Here is a 17,885-nt window from a genome sequence, read left to right on the forward strand (position 1 = left end):
TGACCAATAGAAACCAAGAACATATTGAGGACAAAAAACTGAAGAGAAAGCTCCATTTTTAAATAACTAAATGTGTGTTCTGAAAATCATCGGCTTTTTTATTTTTTTTTTCTTTTGTAATAGCAATACAAACTGTTGCCATAAAACCAAATTTCTGGACATGAGGGGGATTCTGGAACACTCATGCAGGATTCAGAGCTTATTTTCCTTGTACCACTATGCTTTTTTGTGGGCAAAACTTCCCAGAAAGATGACATCTCCTGTGATGTACCATAGATGAGACAGTAGTTAAACAGCTTCTCAGTTAAATATTGAGGAGCTGAATTTGGGAAAACAGGAGTGCAAAGCAGATTAACTAACTTTCTCATCAACATGTGTATATAAGAAATAGCAATATTAAAGACTTTTAACTTTGATTACCATGTTTTGTAGAAAAGAAGACCTATTTTCTGTCTTGCCTATGTTTGTTTCTGAACCTTCTTCACAAAGAGATTCTTTTTTGTGGACTGATACTATGTATTTCACATAGGTGGTCAGACAGTGAGCACAACAGATTCCTCAACCAGCAACAGGGAAAGTGTGAAATCAGAAGATGGTGATGATGAAGAGCCTCCTTACAGAGGACCTTTTTGTGGAAGAGCCAGGGTTCACACTGATTTTACTCCAAGTCCTTATGATACAGACTCTCTGAAGCTCAAGGTACCCGCAATATCTGTTTTTAAGGGGTCAAACATTTATTTTGGCAAAATTCTTAGTTAAAGAATTGTACATTTCTTAGTCTTTTAATGAGTTTACCTGTGTTTTTTTAAGGCCTTTATTCTGGTTTATTCTGATACATTTAAGATTTGCTTGAATTATAGCAAAATGTTATAGAATGTAAGTAAGTATTAGTATTTCTCCACATTCGTGGAAAGACATTTTTGTCTTTAGTTTCTGGAAAAATAAAAATGTGCTACAAATTCATTTCCATTTTGCAAGGATTTTGTTTGAGTGATTGGAAAAATACTTTGTCTGCCACAATTAATTAATCCATCAATGGAAAAATTTTGGAATAAATGTGGATGCAGCTACACACAGTGTCTCAAAGGCATTTCAGTTAATATAACTTGTTTTGAGCTAATATTTAATTACTTTGCTGATTGTGAGTTGTCACCCCCCTTTAATTTTTCTGGACATCAGCTTTTATTATTTTTAGTTGTGCTGTATTCAATTCAAACTATCTGACTCCTTACATTCATTACTTAAAATTCCAAGGGCAGCTAATTCCTATTAAAGCAGATATATCTTTAAGGATACAAAAACAGTTGTGCATCCATTTCTTTGTTATGGTCAGGAGCACATTAGGAAAAGCAACAGTGTTGCACGGTTCCTTTTGCATACACCTCCTTTCCTCAGGAGATCTGATGCGAGACTGTGCCCATGTACACTGAGCACGTTCTTATTTGCACTAATTTCAGATAGTTGCACAGCTTAGAGACATTTGTACAAAACAGCAGTGGTGCACTACTGGGGTGTAAGCAGGTTTGTGAATCTGGACAGTTGGGGTCCATTCCAGCTTCTTTTGTTGATTTGCTCTGTGGTCTTAAGCATGTCACTTAATTTCCTTTTCTTCCATTTGTAAAACAAGTATAATCAGACGTTTTTGCAAGAGCTGTGGTTAACCTTTTGAAAACTAAAGAGTGTTGTCCATTCTGTGTACGTGAAAATCTAAGAGAAAGTGGATGTGTTTGCTTGAATATCCATCAGAAAGCATGCCTAAATGGCTTTCTTGCTTCTTTGGTCTGCAGAAAGGTGATATCATTGATATAATTAGCAAACCCCCCATGGGCACTTGGATGGGCCTGTTGAACAACAAAGTTGGCACTTTCAAATTTATCTATGTGGACGTGTTAAATGAAGAGGAAGAGAAGCCAAAGCGGCCCACCAGGAGACGCCGGAAAAGCAGACCGCCCCAGCCCAAGTCAGTTGAGGATCTCTTGGATCGCATCAACTTAAAGGTCCAAATTCTCTCTTTCTGTTTATCCTTCGGTTTTGCTTGTGGGAAGGGGGCCACACCTTTAGAGTTGTTAGTTTTGAAAGCTACACACCAGATTCATAATCCTAAGGATTGTGACACCACTTAGCAGAATCGGGTCTTAGCTGCAGAGTGAAAGTAGCTGAGGCCAGGCAGAACTGCTTGTCAGGCTTGATGAAGTGCTGCAGGCTGCAAGTTGTATGCACCCAGAGACCACAAATCATTGCATAGTATGGCTAATAGCTAACACACCTCAAAAGCAAGCAAAAAAAGTAAAATAACAATAGTTACTCTGTCTTTAAAGAGGAAGGTTTTTTTCCACATTTCTGTTCAGAAGAGGTAGGGATAAACTGGTGTGGCTGTCATTCACCCTTTGTACTTCTCCCTTCGTACAGATCTGTGCCATATTGTGCATGCGGGTAGCATGCTACCAGGCCATTTAATACAGTGCATTCCAACTACAAAAATATGCACAGCATTCTAGTTCTGGCACAGCTACCTCCCTGAATTCTGAACAATATTTATACAAGCTATAATCCTATAATTTTGCTGTTACATAGTGGTTTGCATTTGCTAAACTACTGCTTTTTTTGCTGGTTGTGAAAATACCTTCTAGTATCTTTATTGACAAAATTAAGTTGAATAAATATGTTGTCTCACAGCTCTTTTTTTTTTTTCTTTTTATGCAGGAGCACATGCCCACTTTTCTGTTCAATGGTTATGAAGATTTGGATACCTTTAAGCTTTTAGAAGAAGAAGATTTGGATGAACTGAACATCCGAGATCCTGAGCACAGAGCTGTTCTCCTCACAGCAGTGGAACTTCTACAGGAGTATGATAGTACGTGGGATGTTTGAGGTTTTCAGTTTTACCAGTGCTCTGCCAAGAACCTTATGAACCACTTAAAGCAGAAAACTGGTTCCAGGATTTTGATCTTTTTTTTTTTCCTAATCTAGTTATTTCCAGGGTAATCCTGTGTAATAACATGTAGATTTTTGAGGAGTGACTTAAGACTTCCATTTGTTCTGCCAGAATTGTTTTGTTCATGCAAGCCCTGCTACCCACTTATTCAAGTGATGTCAAGTGTAGAACACATACCCTTTAGAATACTGATGTTCAGGAATAAATCCTGAGATAACCTACTCAAAATAAGAAGCTGAGGCATGGAGAATAGGAAAGAAGAAACTTCTAGACTAGAGGGAAGAGATTGAGGTTATCAAGGGTAAGAAAAAGATCAAAGCCCAGAGGGCTGTGGAGAAAGGTAATGTAAATTAAACTTTCTCTTATTTTACCTGCACATGCATATGATTCTTGGACTGTGAATTGCAGGATTGTACAGCTAGCTTCAGGTTGAACACATGACAACACAGTGATTTTTCAAAGGGAGAAAATATGTCAGTCAAGTGCAAAGAGTGGAAGACAGTGACCCAGCTATCTAAGGTGCAGCAGTGCAGTTCTGCCCATTGTACAGACGGTCTCAGGCAAGTGGTTGCAAAGATGAGGGAAAGCAGAGTAAGCCATGGCAGTCAAATTTGATGGTGTGTTTGCTGCACGGGAGGAAGCAGGGCTGTACCATCCACGCAGTAGTCATGGTAGAGTCATGGTAGGGTAGAATCACTTGAAAAACAAGTGTAACTTGAGACAGGAATTTAGATGCACTCAATACTTAGTTGCAGCAACCTAAGACAGTACTGAATTTCCCCTTTGTCCCTAAGTGTCAGCAGAAGTTCAGTATCCCACCGAGCAGAATCAGTGGAATGGATTGTGTAAGGGCTTTCTCAGCTGCTTCTGTGCAAAATCCAATGTTTTAGCTTAAACTGCCATAGCAGCAATTTAAACAGCTGCTTATTAAGTGGGCAATGCTTAATTCTGTTATAGAGAGATGTGTGGTTAGTATCTCTAGGCAGTGCTGTGTGGCCTGAGCTTTCACTGACATGTAGCTTGCTTGTTCATTTCATTTCATTTCCCAAAGAGGCATCCACACTTTCTCTGCCCTCCTCTGCCTGCCAATGAAACTGCAGTTGCAGAATTAGATTCTTTTCACTTACATCAGATAGCTTTTCATCACCTAATATGAGCTTGTCTTCATTATTTGCAGACCTATTTAGAATGCTTGATTCCCTGAAGTAGTAATTTTTTTAGGGCCTTTCAATTTTGGTTTGAAAACTTGAAGAACTATGTGATGTGGTGGTGGGAAAATATAAATTCCAGCTCCAAGTCAGGGCGATGAGGAGAAAGAGAAGTGGGGATCTGACAGCTGGAACCTGGGAGGGGCAACAGCACTTAGTTCCACCCCATAATTACCTTTCGTGTGCTGAGGATAGGAATTGGAATAGCCATTCCTGACATTTCATTGCAGGGGAAAAAAAACCACAGCATAAACTGTATCCTTGCATCATGAAGTTGGTTTTCTATATCTTCAGCTCCAGATTTTGTTTCTTTACAAAGTATGATTTCTGACCAAACATTCTGGGTAAATTCCTGGAATGCAGCCTATGCAGCCTGCATGGACCACACTTGAGTGTCGGCTCTTTGCACAGACCAAGGAAGGATGGGATTTTTACCACTAGTCTCTCCCTTGTCCCTTCTCCCTTCATTAGGGGACAGTATCTAACTTTGCCAGACCCACTCCTGATCCTTTCTCTTGGTCCCTTCTGGAAAGTAGGTTAGGGTTAGGATTTTATTCTTTTTTACTTGATTTGGTTCTTTTCAGTGCTTTTTGCTTTTGTTTTGGGTGTTGGGGTATTTTTAAGTCTTAGAAAGAACTTTGATACCATCATTTTAAATAAATTTCCATGGTTGTAAGTTGCAGGACTTGGCCCCAAGGCAGCTGAGGTGCACAGGCGTCCCATTCTGCTTTCATTATGTACCACACTGCTCCCTCACACTCGTGCTGAGGCTGTTGCTTAATACTTTACCAAACAGGATGAATATTTCCAACATTTGTGATGGCTGTTCCTAATGCTCACTCTTTTCTAAAAACAGTGATCTGATACAATTGATAAAACAGAGAAGATCACAGAATCATTTAGGTTGGAAAAGACCTTTAAGATTATAATTTCCAACCATTAACCTAGCACTGCCAAGTCCACCACTAAACCACATCCCTAAGCACCACATCCACACATCTTTTAAATACCTCCAGTGATGGTGACTCCACCACCTCCCTGGCAGCCTGTTCCAATGCTTGACAACTCTTTCAGTGAAGAAATTTTTCCTAATATCCAGTCTAAAACTCCCCTGGCACAACTTGCGGCCATCTCCTCTTGTCCTATTACTTGTTACTTGGGAGAAGAGACTGATACCCACCTGTCTACGACCTCCTTTCAGGTAGTTGTTGAGAGTGATAAGGTCTCCCCTCAGTTTCCTTTTCTCCAGGCTAAACAACCCCAGTTCCCTGAGCTGCTCCCCATGAGACTTGTGCTCTAGGTCCTTCACCAGCTTTGTTGCCCTTCTTTGGACACGCAAGATAATAGTGTTGTAAATGGAAGGTTGAGAAGTTCAGCTGGATTTTCTGTTTGCCTGTTTTTCACTGTATTCTTGCATCCTCTAGGTAACAGCGACCAGTCAGGATCTCAGGAGAAACTTCTCATTGAAGGCCAAGGCCTAACCGGATGCTCTCCTCGGGATTCTGGCTGCTACGAAAGCAGTGAAAACCTGGAGAATGGTAATAGTGACAGCAATGAGCCTTATAATCCCTGCAGCCTTTTTTCAGTAGATAACTTCACATATTTTCTGCTCCTGTTCCTAGCTAACATGAGCTACTTCATACTTGACTTTGTCCTTTGCTCTGGCTGCCTTTTTCCCTCTTGGCTTGAGCCATGGGTTTTCGTTGCTACTGTTTCTGGTTTATTTATTTGCGTTGGTAGGAAACAGATCGTATTTCACAAATCATCTTTCTTTTGTGATCCTAAGGTAACAGGCACTCTCACTGCCGTTCCCTGCCTTCTCCACTCCCTATCATATTCTCATGCAGCCGTGCCTCATAAGGCTTGCACTGCTTACACTCTGACAGTCCATGTCTAAGGGACCACTGGCAATGGAGAAGTCACTGAACTCCACTGAGATTAGGAGGTTTTCTTCTAAACCCGTACAAAAGCTGTTTAGAAAAATTGTTCTCTGTTTTAGGCCATATTTTTGTGTTTGCTTAGGTTGCATGTTGCATTCTCCTCTGATCAGAAGCCAACTGCAGAGATTTAGGACTTTTCAGTGTATGAACACTAGGAAGTTAAATTAATTGAGAAATTGGCAAGAAAATAAACTATGAAAAAAAGATGCTTATGATATCAATTCCTATTACCTTATCTTGCATCAACGAAAGGTGATGCACTGAAAAATTAGACAGGTGATTAACAGATTACTCTGAAGAAATCAGGTTGTTGTGCTGTCTGAGCACGCTTTACTTGAGGGATGGTGTAAACTTGTCTTTAGGGATGAAATATTAAAATAGATGAAATTGGTTTGAGTTTGGCATTAACACTCCAAGCATTTGAGCCATGGCTTGGCCTCAGACTGCCTGGTTTCGTCGCTAAAATCCAGCATAAACAGGAAATGAAGAACAGAATAAATAGAGATACTGTAGTGGCCTTTTTTCCAATTCAAAATATGAGCTAAAGCTCTTTCTCCCAGTACGTGCATTTTCTGTTAGTCTGCCACTCAGAAATAACCATTTATTGAAGAAAATTGCAATTTGCTTTGAAGCTGAATGCCTGAAATTGGCAATATACTAAATTCCTGAAAGCAGAGAGAATTTTTTTCTTGAATATGAATCCCCATACAGTAGGCATGCTGGAATATAATCATAGCTAAATATATGGCATATGTGACAATTTTCTTTCCTTTTTATCACTAAGTGCCATCATAATGATAGCTGTAGCACTGAAGTTAAATTGCTGCCTGTACACTTTCCTTATTTTAACAATATAGTAAAATCTTTAGAAAGCAATTGTCACTGCCTGTCTGCTTAGATACTTACTATTACATTTAAACTAATATTTCTATCTGAGTTTTGCAGAATGTGAAATACCACTGATTATTTTTATATTGCTTTTCATATATGGCTTGCTGCATTTCTGCATCATTTTTGCTCACAAATGCATTTAGCGCTTGTTTTGAAAACCATTACGAAAAGAATATTTGGTATGGGATTCATTCAGAGGTTTTGTCAAGGCTGGTTAATCTGAAATGTGCTCCACCTTCTTTGCACGGTTCATGGACCATAGTTGTTTATATGCACATTGTTTTCAAAATACATTGGATTCTCATCTGTTAAAATAAGGATCATAATTTGTCTAGTATAAACATAATAATGTGCAGATCAGCAATAATAAACTGCACTTCATAAAGGGGAAATGCATTCTGAGAAGAAATTGGTCTTTAGATTTTTCTGGGGAATGGTTATACATAATATTTTGATGACTAGTATAGTGTCCTGTTTTGGGCTGATATTGGACCTTTTGGCTTCAGTTCAAGATCTCAGAGCTGCTCTTACATTTTGGCTAGAAAATGGTTTGCTGTGTACTACGGCAGTGGTACAGATGTATCTTTTACAGGTACTTCTCAGGGTCTCACTGCTGAAACATTTGGGTATTCTCATAGGTATCTGCAATGTACTTACAGCAGCATTGTAATTTTATTCCAATTTACAGAGAGCAAGGGATGTACAGTTTGTGACCTATTCAGTGTTAGACAGGAAGAACGTAAGAGCTGAAAGCAACCATCCATGATCAGACCGTTAGTCCATATGGTCCAGTCTTCAGTTTGAAACAAGGCAGAGAGAGCAAGCTCTCCTTTAGACTTCTGACAACAGTGCAGTTATTGAGCTTGTTTTGCGTGCAAGCGTCGACTGTCTGAGACGCATCTGGAAACGGTATCGGAAATCTAGTTCTCACAGGACTGGCCAAAAGCAGATAGCTAGAGAACAGTATAGGAACAGAGCAAGCATATTTTATGCTTCCCAGGGTACTCTTGGGGAATGAATCATTTAAGGACTTAAGGACTTCAGAAATTGGGTGCTGTTTCCTGGCATTCATCCATTTTCCTGAAACTGTTTCTCTTTATGAACATCCCTGGTCTTCCTTAGAACCTCCATACCTAACTGTGTCTGTGTATAGACCTCCTTCTCAAGTAATTTCTTTTCTAGTCTGAGAAGGCCTGATAATTATTTCTTATAGGTCTTTCATGTCCCTGATTATGCCTGGCTTCTTTGAACCTTTTCTTGTTGTGCTGTATAGCTTTTTTAAGGAGAGAGGGGATGTGAAGAGATCAGAATTGCACATGCAATGCGCAGAGCTGAAGAAGCAGACAAACCATGGCTTTATCAGGTGGGATAAGGGTGTTTTCTGATTTGTTCAGAAACTGAAGCCCAAATTTCCACAGTGCTAAGTAGGCATCCTGAGCACTTAAGCGTTCAATGCTAATTAGTCAGAAAAGGAAACAACAGGACAGGTGGCCACATTGCCTAATGTAATGTGCATACAATAGTTTGTAATCCGTAAAAAAAAAAAAAGCGATGAGGCTAGGATTGTCTACTGTGCCATCGTCTTTGTTGTGTCAACAGAGCTGTTTGAAATGCGTGCAAAATGTAGCCACAGAAAGCAGTGCCAAAATGAAGTTAATAAAATCTGGAATCTGGACAGACCGCTGAATGCATTCTGTTTTTGAGTACTTAAATTTCTGCGGACAATCTTCCATACAGAAAAAAGTACTGAGAGAAGCACTGAAAATTTGTAAATAATATAAACTTCCCATTCATTTTGTGTATGAACCACCTTTGTTATCTTGGTTTTCACCCAGACACCTGTGTCTTTCTGCACACATGTAAATCAGAGATTCTGCTGTGGTTGACAGCACTATAAAAGGCATTAGACTGCTTAACTGTACCAGAGAATCATAAGAATGAATTATTATCAAAAATGCTAACATTAAAAATGTGTTTTAAACCTTACTAGCTATACACTTTAACCCTTGTAGGTATTTAGGGTTTTTTTCTGAGATAGGGAGGGAATGTTACATTTGTGGACATTGTTTATATAGCTTTCCACTTTATGAAAATAACTTAAAAACATATTTAAAAGTCTGTTTTCAGGAAATATTACCTTCCTTTCTTAATGTCTCAGAAGCATAATGAAGTTACACCTGGCAGTCAGGGGCAGGGAAGGAATAGCTAGAAAAAGAGAAATAACAGCTGCCCTCCTGATAATTGCTCTTGACTTAAAACTCTCTAAGAGAAATTACATTCTGAACCCCTGTCCTTTGTACAAAACAGTAGCATTGAACCCAGCACTTTTTTTAAACCATTTTGAAGCAGAGAGCTTAAAGATTGCATGTTCGGTTGTATATTTTATAGACAAAATGTTTTGAACTTCTATTCTCTCCACATTTGTATTTTTATGCAAAACAGGGCTGGAATGAAGTAAAGAGTTGATTTTACTTTCCCAAAATTTTTCTTTTCTCCTTTTTCTCGTTTTTTTTCTTCTTCCTTTTCCTATTCTCCATTTCTTCTTTTTTCCATTCCCAGGCTACTGGCTTTACACAGACATATCCCATTTCTAAAGAAATGAAATGTTGTTTACTAGATAAGATACCCATATGGCCTTAGCAAGAGCTTATATTGCACAGTAGTAGCATTTTTCACAACTTTTCTTTCAGTGTTGAGGTTCCTGAGTGTGCTTTCCTAAAAGCAATATAACCCCTGATCAATATTTCAGATTGAAAAGAAGATACATGGATTTTGTTATGTGAGCTGTGACAGCAAACCCCAAACAATATGGTGAATTACACAAGTCAGACATGTACTAGCAAATATCAATAATGAAAGGAGAACACTCCTTTCCATACTCATTACATATTGACATTAGTGCCTGAAGGCACTAAAAAAAATGAATGTAACATTTCTTACGCATGTCTTTTTAATGCAGTTCTCCGTTATTTTCAGAAGGCGGTGGCCTAGCTCTGTGGAAAGGTAGAGGCAGAGAAGTCTTTCTGCTACTTCTCTGAGCTACCTGAACTCAAGGTAGTAGCAAGGGAGCCAACTTAATGTGTGATGTGTCTTTATTAGCATTTTGGGGAAATGCTAAATATTTAGCTTGAGTTGACTTGTGAACCGTACAGCTTCTGAGAAAGGAGTTCCTGTATGCTTGCATTCATCCTTGTAGGCACAGCTATGCAGTATTTGAGAAATGACCTTGTATTTCATACTAATGAATACACTAATGAGCTCAGTCCCCTTGATCAGACTTTTTCTGTCAAGCAGATTTGATGGACTTCAGTGTTTAAAATCAGTGGCGCATATCTCATAAAAATATAAAGCTTACAAAGAACATGTGGTTCATATCGATTCATATCGTCTTAAGTGACTGTAGTAAAACACCACATCTCTAGGACCTTTCACTTCAATAAAATACTATCACATGAGAATAACCCTAAGATTAGTTGCACTTGAAACTCCTTTTTGAAACACTTCTCTATCTCACAGTATAACACCGTTTTCCATAAAACGCTGCTGTCCCTAAAAGTAACTTTACAAAGGGACTGGTGCAAAACCAGTCTTCCAGTGCTTTTTTGCACTCTGGTTTGCCATTGCAAATAGTTTGCTGCTCATTTAAAAGATGAAATTACACTATTGGCACACATTTTGTAATTAAAATTAATAAACAGGATCTTTTTTTTTAAAAAAAAAAGCTTTCCTGAGCAATCTAGTAAACTTCATTAAAAGGTGAACATAATTATCGATATCCTAAACAAATTAGAAAAGCAGAAAAAAATTGTAGGTCTTTTGAGTTATTTCAGTGTGGGGTCAAACCAGTTCATATAATGGGTATAGGGTATCAGTTCTAACTGTGGGATTTTTCTACACTGAAAAAGGTTTACATGAGCTAAATCTCAAATCTCTGCAAATTGGGAAGTAGGAAGAATAATAAGTATTTTAAATGTATTTTCCTTAACATGGTCACATTTACCAGTTCTTCATTAATAAAGCTGAAGCTCACAAATTCATATGCTTAAAATGCACTGAGTTCTTATACATTTAGAGTTAACAAAAAGAGAGTAAATAATTTTGTTTCAAAGGCATTTAGAAGTGTTCCGTTATTTACACTGCAGATTTATTTTCTTTTTTTTTTAATGGTGGATTATGATTTATTTGCTTCTAGGTAAAACTCGAAGGACCTGTCTTCTGCCCTCGAAATCAGCAAGTGAGCATAGCTTTAAGGACTTCAGCAGAAACCAGCTATCAAATTATCCTACACTTCCACTGACCAAGTCAATAGAAACTCTACAGCAAGGGGAAAAAGAAAGCTGCCTGAGTTGTGCACATCGTGCTCTGAAGAGCTCTGTCAAACCTCCAGCTGTTACAGGTCTGAAGAAGAACCGTAGAAGTTTACCGGTTGCCGTCTGTCGGAGCTATGAAACTCTGGATGGCCCCCAGGGTGTAGATACGTGGCCAAGATCTCACTCGCTGGATGATCTCCAGGGAGAATCCAATACTAACCTACAGGATGCTTGCAAGAAAGTAGGTTCTTTTCCTCAGGATTCACTGGATATAGCAAAAAAGGCAACTGGCTCTGCCCTGCTGCCTCAGTCGCATGGAAGCAGATGTATGGTAGATGACTTGATGGCTAAGCAGGGTAAAGGAGGTGCTAGTTCTCAGAAGGGAAGAGCTAAGGAATTGGACTTGTCTGTAATGGAGACTGCAGGTGGAAAACCTGCTCCGTTCCCCCTGAAAAACTGTGAAGCTCAGCCTGCCTTAGTGACGCATCTTGCAACAAGGACACCTCTGGAAATACAAAGTAAAGGCTTTCATGACCTTGCACGGGCTGATTATGCTCCAATCCTCAAGGGAGGTCTAGAAGCTGAGCAAAAAGGCACAAATGAGGCAAGAATGCAACCAAAAAACCCTTCTCAGCCACCACCTGTCCCTGCCAAAAAATGCCGAGAGCGCCTTTCTAATGGATTGTATCATCCTCCCATGACCGCAGGTGGGAACCATTCAAGTCTAGAAGCACCATGTTTGCCAGTAAAAAAGACCAGCTCATCCACTCCCATTGATTGTCACGGAGTACCTGTCCACAGGACATCTTCTGAACAGGAGCCCAGTACCCCTCCTAGCCCACTGCCACCCTGGCTGTCAGAGCTCCCAGAGACTGCTAGCGTTCAGCAGCATGTGATAAAGCTAGGTCCTGCTTCAACAAGGAAAGTCTCTTGTAGCAGGGGAATGGACCTGGAAATGGTAATAGAAAACAAGTTGCAGTCTGAAGACATTGATCTTACTGAAGAACCATATTCTGACAAGGTACGTGGAGGACATTGCTTCAACATTTATATTCTACTAGCATTCCAAGGGATAGTCTTTCATTTATTGTATCTGTTATATTTTTGTGAGTAACCAGCCTAGATAAACCATAAATCATTTGGGACGTTAGACATTCTATAACTATGTTTGTCTTTACTGTCAGGTCTTACACCTACAGTAACTCTTGTGTTGTGGGGGTACTGAGAAATCCCAGACTTAGTCTGAACGTTCATCTTTTCAGGGCACTAGTACTTTGGTGGCACTGGGCATTGGAAATTTCTCTTTCTCTGCTGGTGTGCAGAAGTGGAGCTGAAAAAGGAAGTCATGATTAGATTTTATGCTTCCAAGAAAATCTGAATTGATAGCATAGTGATCAGGCCATCTTTTTGGGAAGGACTCCTAAGGTCCAGTCCTTCCTTTAGGGTTTGCTCTTTCAGTTTTTGTGGAGTCCTGGGGAAAGCTCCTTCTTGCTCCCATCCTGCACTTCTCTTTGTTTGCATTGATTGGTCTGTATTGATACACTTCTTTCATCTACCCTCCCTCCTTTGTCTCTGGCTGGGAACATTCAGCATGGTCGCTGTGGCATTCCTGAGGCTTTGGTGCAGAGGTACTCTGAAGACTTGGACCAGCCGGAAAAGGATGTTGTCACAAACATGGACCAAATCCGAGTAAAGCAGCTGAGGAAGCAGCATCGCATGGCAGTGAGTATTTCCATAAACCCAATTTTCTTATTTATGAGCAGACTTTTAAAAGGACTGGCTACTGGTAAAGGGAGATACCTGATAAGTCCTGGTACAAAAGTGCTTCGTGTGTTCACCCAGCAGGTACAACGTACATAGGGTACTACAGGGGCAGGGGGTACCTGCCCCTATCCCAAAGGAGGACAGTTAGTAGTTGAAAGGAGAGCGGATAGCCCTCTCTCTTGACTGAGTAATAGTCTTGAAAGTCTAAGCAGACTGCAAGCAGTGGTAACAGACTTGCTTACTAAGGGTGGCATGTATTCAATGCTTCTGTATTGAAATCTGAAAGGTTTTACACTCCTTTTTCATTTCTTAAACTATACGATTGTCCACTCTTCCTTAGCAAAAGCAGAAGGGGGAAAACGTCAAAAGCTTTCATGGCTTTTTATAAGAGAACTTGATCTCTCTGAGGAGGTAATAGGCAAAATTAGTATTCACTTGCCTTACAGAGAAAGTGAACGGATCACCCTGGAAAGTCTTGTCACTAGGTATTTTTTACTGATCTCAAACTAATTCAGAATAGCACATGATGGTCGCCCAAGCAACTGGATACTGCCCACTGCATCTGCATTGCCAAAACTGTTGCTGTTGCTTCTGTGCCAAGTGATCTTAGCCTTTCAACCCACACTGCTCTCATACTGACAAATGTGACATGAGAGAAGTTGAAACATCTGCTGTGAAATTCTACCAGTTTGGAAGAACAAACAAAAGACGACTTGCAGTAAAAAAGCAGTTGTGTTTAACATTAAGGGTTCTTTTCTTTTTATTCTTTACCATCCAGATTCCAAGTGGAGGGCTCACTGAAATTTGCCGAAAACCTGTATCCCCAGGACTTATCACCTCTGTATCTGACTGGCTGATTTCCATTGGTCTACCTATGTATTCCCGCTTGCTCACAGAAGCGGGATTCAACACACTGAGCAAAGTGCCTTCTCTGTCACAAACTTGCCTTCAAGAAGCTGGCATCACAGAGGAAAGGCACATAAGCAAGCTCCTGGCAGCGGCAAGACTCTTCAAACCTCTTGATCCAGAGGCAATTTAACATGCTCCATAGTGTGGCATTGCCTGGTCAAGAATCCACTGCTTCTTCCTGCACCAGTATTGTTCTAATTACTTCACATAGCTAAAGGGATCAAGGAAGTGGCTCCCAAGGACAGGCAGATAACTTCTTCAAAGGATATGAAATGTTTCTATTGCTGTCTTTGGCAACTGAAGGAGAAGAGAAGCAACCACCGGGTAACATAGATGTGGTACTTCCCTCCCCCCTCACTCCCCTGTAAAGTATTCTTATTTCATAAAGTGCACAGGGTTGGCCTGAGAATCAGACAGCTTCACAGAATTAAGGGACCCTTGCAGATTTTCCTCAATTTTGTGAAAGTAATACTAGTAATAGGCCCTGTTTCTGTGGAGAGCTCCTCAGGTTGGGGATCTTCTGTACATCTAGCTTCCAGGTGCCTGCAGTCAGTCCTAAAGACCCAGGTACAAGCCAAGGTGCAAATTCCAGTAGAAGCTGTTTGGCAAATGCCTTTTGTTTATTTTAGCAGTCTAGAGCTAAACAGACACCCCCCCGCCCCGGTCATCTTTGCTGTTGCTTGGTATAGGTCCCCATACGCCACAAAGCCTTTAGCTAGGCCAAAGTTAATGGACTGGAATTAGTTTTCAGTATGGTCCATCTCTGTCACTCCAATGCAACTAACCTGCGGAGAGTCAGAAAGCTTCTTTTTATTTGTACAGAGCTGAGGTCATTTTTATAACTGCTTTCTAGCAATCAGCTTTTTATTTGCCTTAAAATAAGCTTTTAAGCAGTTACCTAGTGTTCACTTGTCTGTATTCATGTTTCCCAAGCCTTGTTTCAACCTGTCACCCTGAAGCTGCACTGAGGCTGATTTCCAGCTGAAGTAGCTTCTATAAAATGCCTCATCATAACACCTTCTGTGTTGTAGAGATGCTTTTGCAAATGCAGGGTTATGCTAGGTTTCGGTTGTCAGGCTAACTTGTTGTTCACTACATTCTGCATTTACTGTTGTTACTAAACTGTTCCAAGATATACTGCCTTGTATATATGTAACTGCTTTTCATTTTAATCATATTCTGTGTACTGTGTTATATTGTCAATCATTATGCTGCAGCTTTGACTTGGTATCCTGACCATATCAATTCCAAACAGTGGGTTTCTGCAAATGAAAATTCATTTGTGGGAGATAAAATGCATCAAAAAAGCAAATTGTGTCCCGTAGAAATCCTCAGATCCAGTAACTCCATTGCACGGATGAAAAAAAATCTTAGATAGTCTTATGAATTGCACTGTGATTTTACAGCAGTTGATATCCCTCATGACTGTGTGTTAATGTTACCTCTCACTGGAAGAGAGCATTGTTCTGGCATATGTAGTGAACCATTTTTCCATTATGTAGTGATATTCTTCTGCCTAAGTCCATGTAAAACGTTCCATTCGCATATGTGGCTAATGACAGATTTTATTTTTCTATATGGGTACACATTTTATATACCAAATACAGATTATCATGAATAGCACATAACTAGCTTTTTCTTTGGGGTCTATATATGGTGTGTCCTTCAGCTTCTTGTAGCACAAACGCGCCATGGAAGACGGAGCAAGCTTACTCTGGCAGGTAAAGGGAGATAGTACAGAAGCCAGGCGCAGGCCAGGACATGTGGCTGTTTCCAGTATCAGTTCTGACATCAACTTACTGTAAAAAAATGGATAAGGCACTTCACTGTTGTGCCTCAGTTATCCCAGCCTCATACTGAGCTGATGACACTTTTCCTGATAAAATGCTCTCAGATTGATGAATGAAAAATTGTGATTACTCCATGATTCCTTACTATATACAGTCCTTTCATGGTCGTGTTTTAAGTCAGATGAACTATGCATTTTAATACAGATGATAATTAATTTGGCTCCTGGTAGAATTGACGGGTGTTGGGTTTACTTTCCTTGTTTTGTATTTCACCACTGTCCACTGCAGACCATCATGTGAAGGCAACTAATTCACTGATGTAATGTGAAAGTGTTCTCAAGCAAAGCTCCTCTGGATCTGTTTCTGTAATGTTCTCCTTGATGTGGGGATAATCAGCATGTTCTAATATGACAGCATCAGGAAACATACAGCATAGGTGTTTTGCACAGCTGGTGAAAAACTAAAAAAGAAAAAAAAATTTTTAAATAGTGTCTTTTTAACAATGATGATTTGCGTGTTGTTCCTCTCTGAGGCTTACATGGCGACTATCAGTAAGCAGGAGATGGAAGGAGTATTGAGACTTCCTGGGATTGCTGGCAGGGGCCAGAACTGAGTAGAAGTAAGTAGACAGCAGCTATATTGGAGCAAGGGAAAAGTCCAAGCTGGCTATATGCAATAAAAAAGGAAAAAAATTTCCTCGTGTTGCAGGGAAGGCAAGTCACATAATAAAGCTCTCCCCTATTAATTACTTTCCCCTCTCTTAATAATGGAAGGAGAATTATGGGAATAAGCTGAACCTCTGTGCCAAACACTCTGTAAATCCATGTTTTTTAAATGATTATGTAGCCCAGGAAAACCGAATCACACCCAACAGGACTAGAGTGAGCAGCTTGAGATTTGTGAGTTTTAACAGTTGCTTTGTTTTTCTTTTTAAGACTGTGCTCTGTGGTCTTACTTGATTGACAATTTTAGTTTATATTTTAATCTGAAAAAGCCTTAAGCTTCTCAGTGTTTGAGCTTCCCTGCCGTGGTTTCAGTGACCTGTGGCATTCCCCGAGCAGGTGAGGCGGTGTGGTATGAAAGCCATAATCTCTTACATTTTCTTGCAAACGTTCAGTGCTCTAAGCAAAAGTTCACTCTTTGACTCTCGGGAAGCACGAAAGAAACCTGCTGCTGGAATCCTCATCTGTTCTGCTCAGGCTAATGATGTTAAGTGTCTATCCGTTGTACCATTGTAACTCAAACAGCTATTTAACAATACAAGCAGCACGCCTAAAATCTTACTGTATGCCATCATAACCATAGGCTTCAACCGATAACCCTCTGTTACTACCCAGGTAGCAATGACGCCCCATAGTTCCCCGTGCTCTCTTATGAGCCTGGCTTTGAATGCAAACTGGGAGCATGATCAGAAGCATTCGACATTGCATTATTCAAACAGGTCATCATCTCTAAGAGCAGCAATAGTGGTCGATTCACCAAGTCACAGCTGTGCAGTTGTACTGTATTATTTTTAGAATAAATAATACTTTTGGTCCAAGATACTTTTATCTTTAATTGACACCCTCTGGGGAATCAAAACTGTCAAGCAAGTTATGTAACAACTAACAAAGTTGCACTTTCTGTATATGAAATCAATATTTAAATAACTTATTTTTCTCCATTTGCTGTTCTTAAATGATGTAAGTAGCTGTAATATACCAGTACTCAATATGTCCTGCAGTTTGCTTCAACCCAAGAAAGCTGTGTATTGTAAAGAAAAAAAAAGAAAAAACAAAATATGAATGTGTAAAGATTATTGTGCTGTTTCATTTAGCAAACAAAATGGTTGACAAAAGGGTTTTCCTGTGTATCAAAACTTGTCTATAATTATATGTCATACTGTTCATAGATAAAAAGTAAATAAATTTCCTTGGTCTCTCTCTTTATTTGGTTGGTTTTAATTTAGCTAACAGATCTTCTGTTTACTGGTCTGGTAGTAGTGTCCAGCTATTTAATTTCTTTGCTTGTATCCTGGGCCCTCTCCCTCCAGCTTACCAAGCCTGTAGTTCCTCACCTTGGAAGCACTCTCAACACATATCTACAGCAGGAGAGAAAGGTTAAAAAAAATATATTAAAAGCCCTGATAATCGAGGACC

At 39.7% G+C, this 17,885-nt stretch overlaps 1 protein-coding gene across 2 annotated transcripts in view; it reads left to right on the forward strand.

The window, feature by feature from the left end:
- Positions 1-17,658, forward strand: part of SASH1 (SAM and SH3 domain containing 1) — a 575,518-nt gene extending 557,860 nt beyond the window's left edge. For both annotated transcript variants that reach the window (XM_059828717.1, XM_059828726.1), the window contains 7 exons: positions 530-699; positions 1,788-1,997; positions 2,704-2,854; positions 5,568-5,681; positions 11,167-12,305; positions 12,875-13,006; positions 13,827-17,658. In XM_059828717.1, the coding sequence (XP_059684700.1) occupies positions 530-699; positions 1,788-1,997; positions 2,704-2,854; positions 5,568-5,681; positions 11,167-12,305; positions 12,875-13,006; positions 13,827-14,087 (2,177 nt within the window). In that variant the 3' untranslated portion in view covers positions 14,088-17,658. The remainder of the gene's footprint in view (positions 1-529; positions 700-1,787; positions 1,998-2,703; positions 2,855-5,567; positions 5,682-11,166; positions 12,306-12,874; positions 13,007-13,826) is intronic.
- The last annotated feature ends 227 nt before the right edge of the window (positions 17,659-17,885 follow it).

This window comes from Gavia stellata, chromosome 2 (assembly GCF_030936135.1).
Source record: "Gavia stellata isolate bGavSte3 chromosome 2, bGavSte3.hap2, whole genome shotgun sequence".
NCBI classification, from domain to species: domain Eukaryota; kingdom Metazoa; phylum Chordata; class Aves; order Gaviiformes; family Gaviidae; genus Gavia; species Gavia stellata.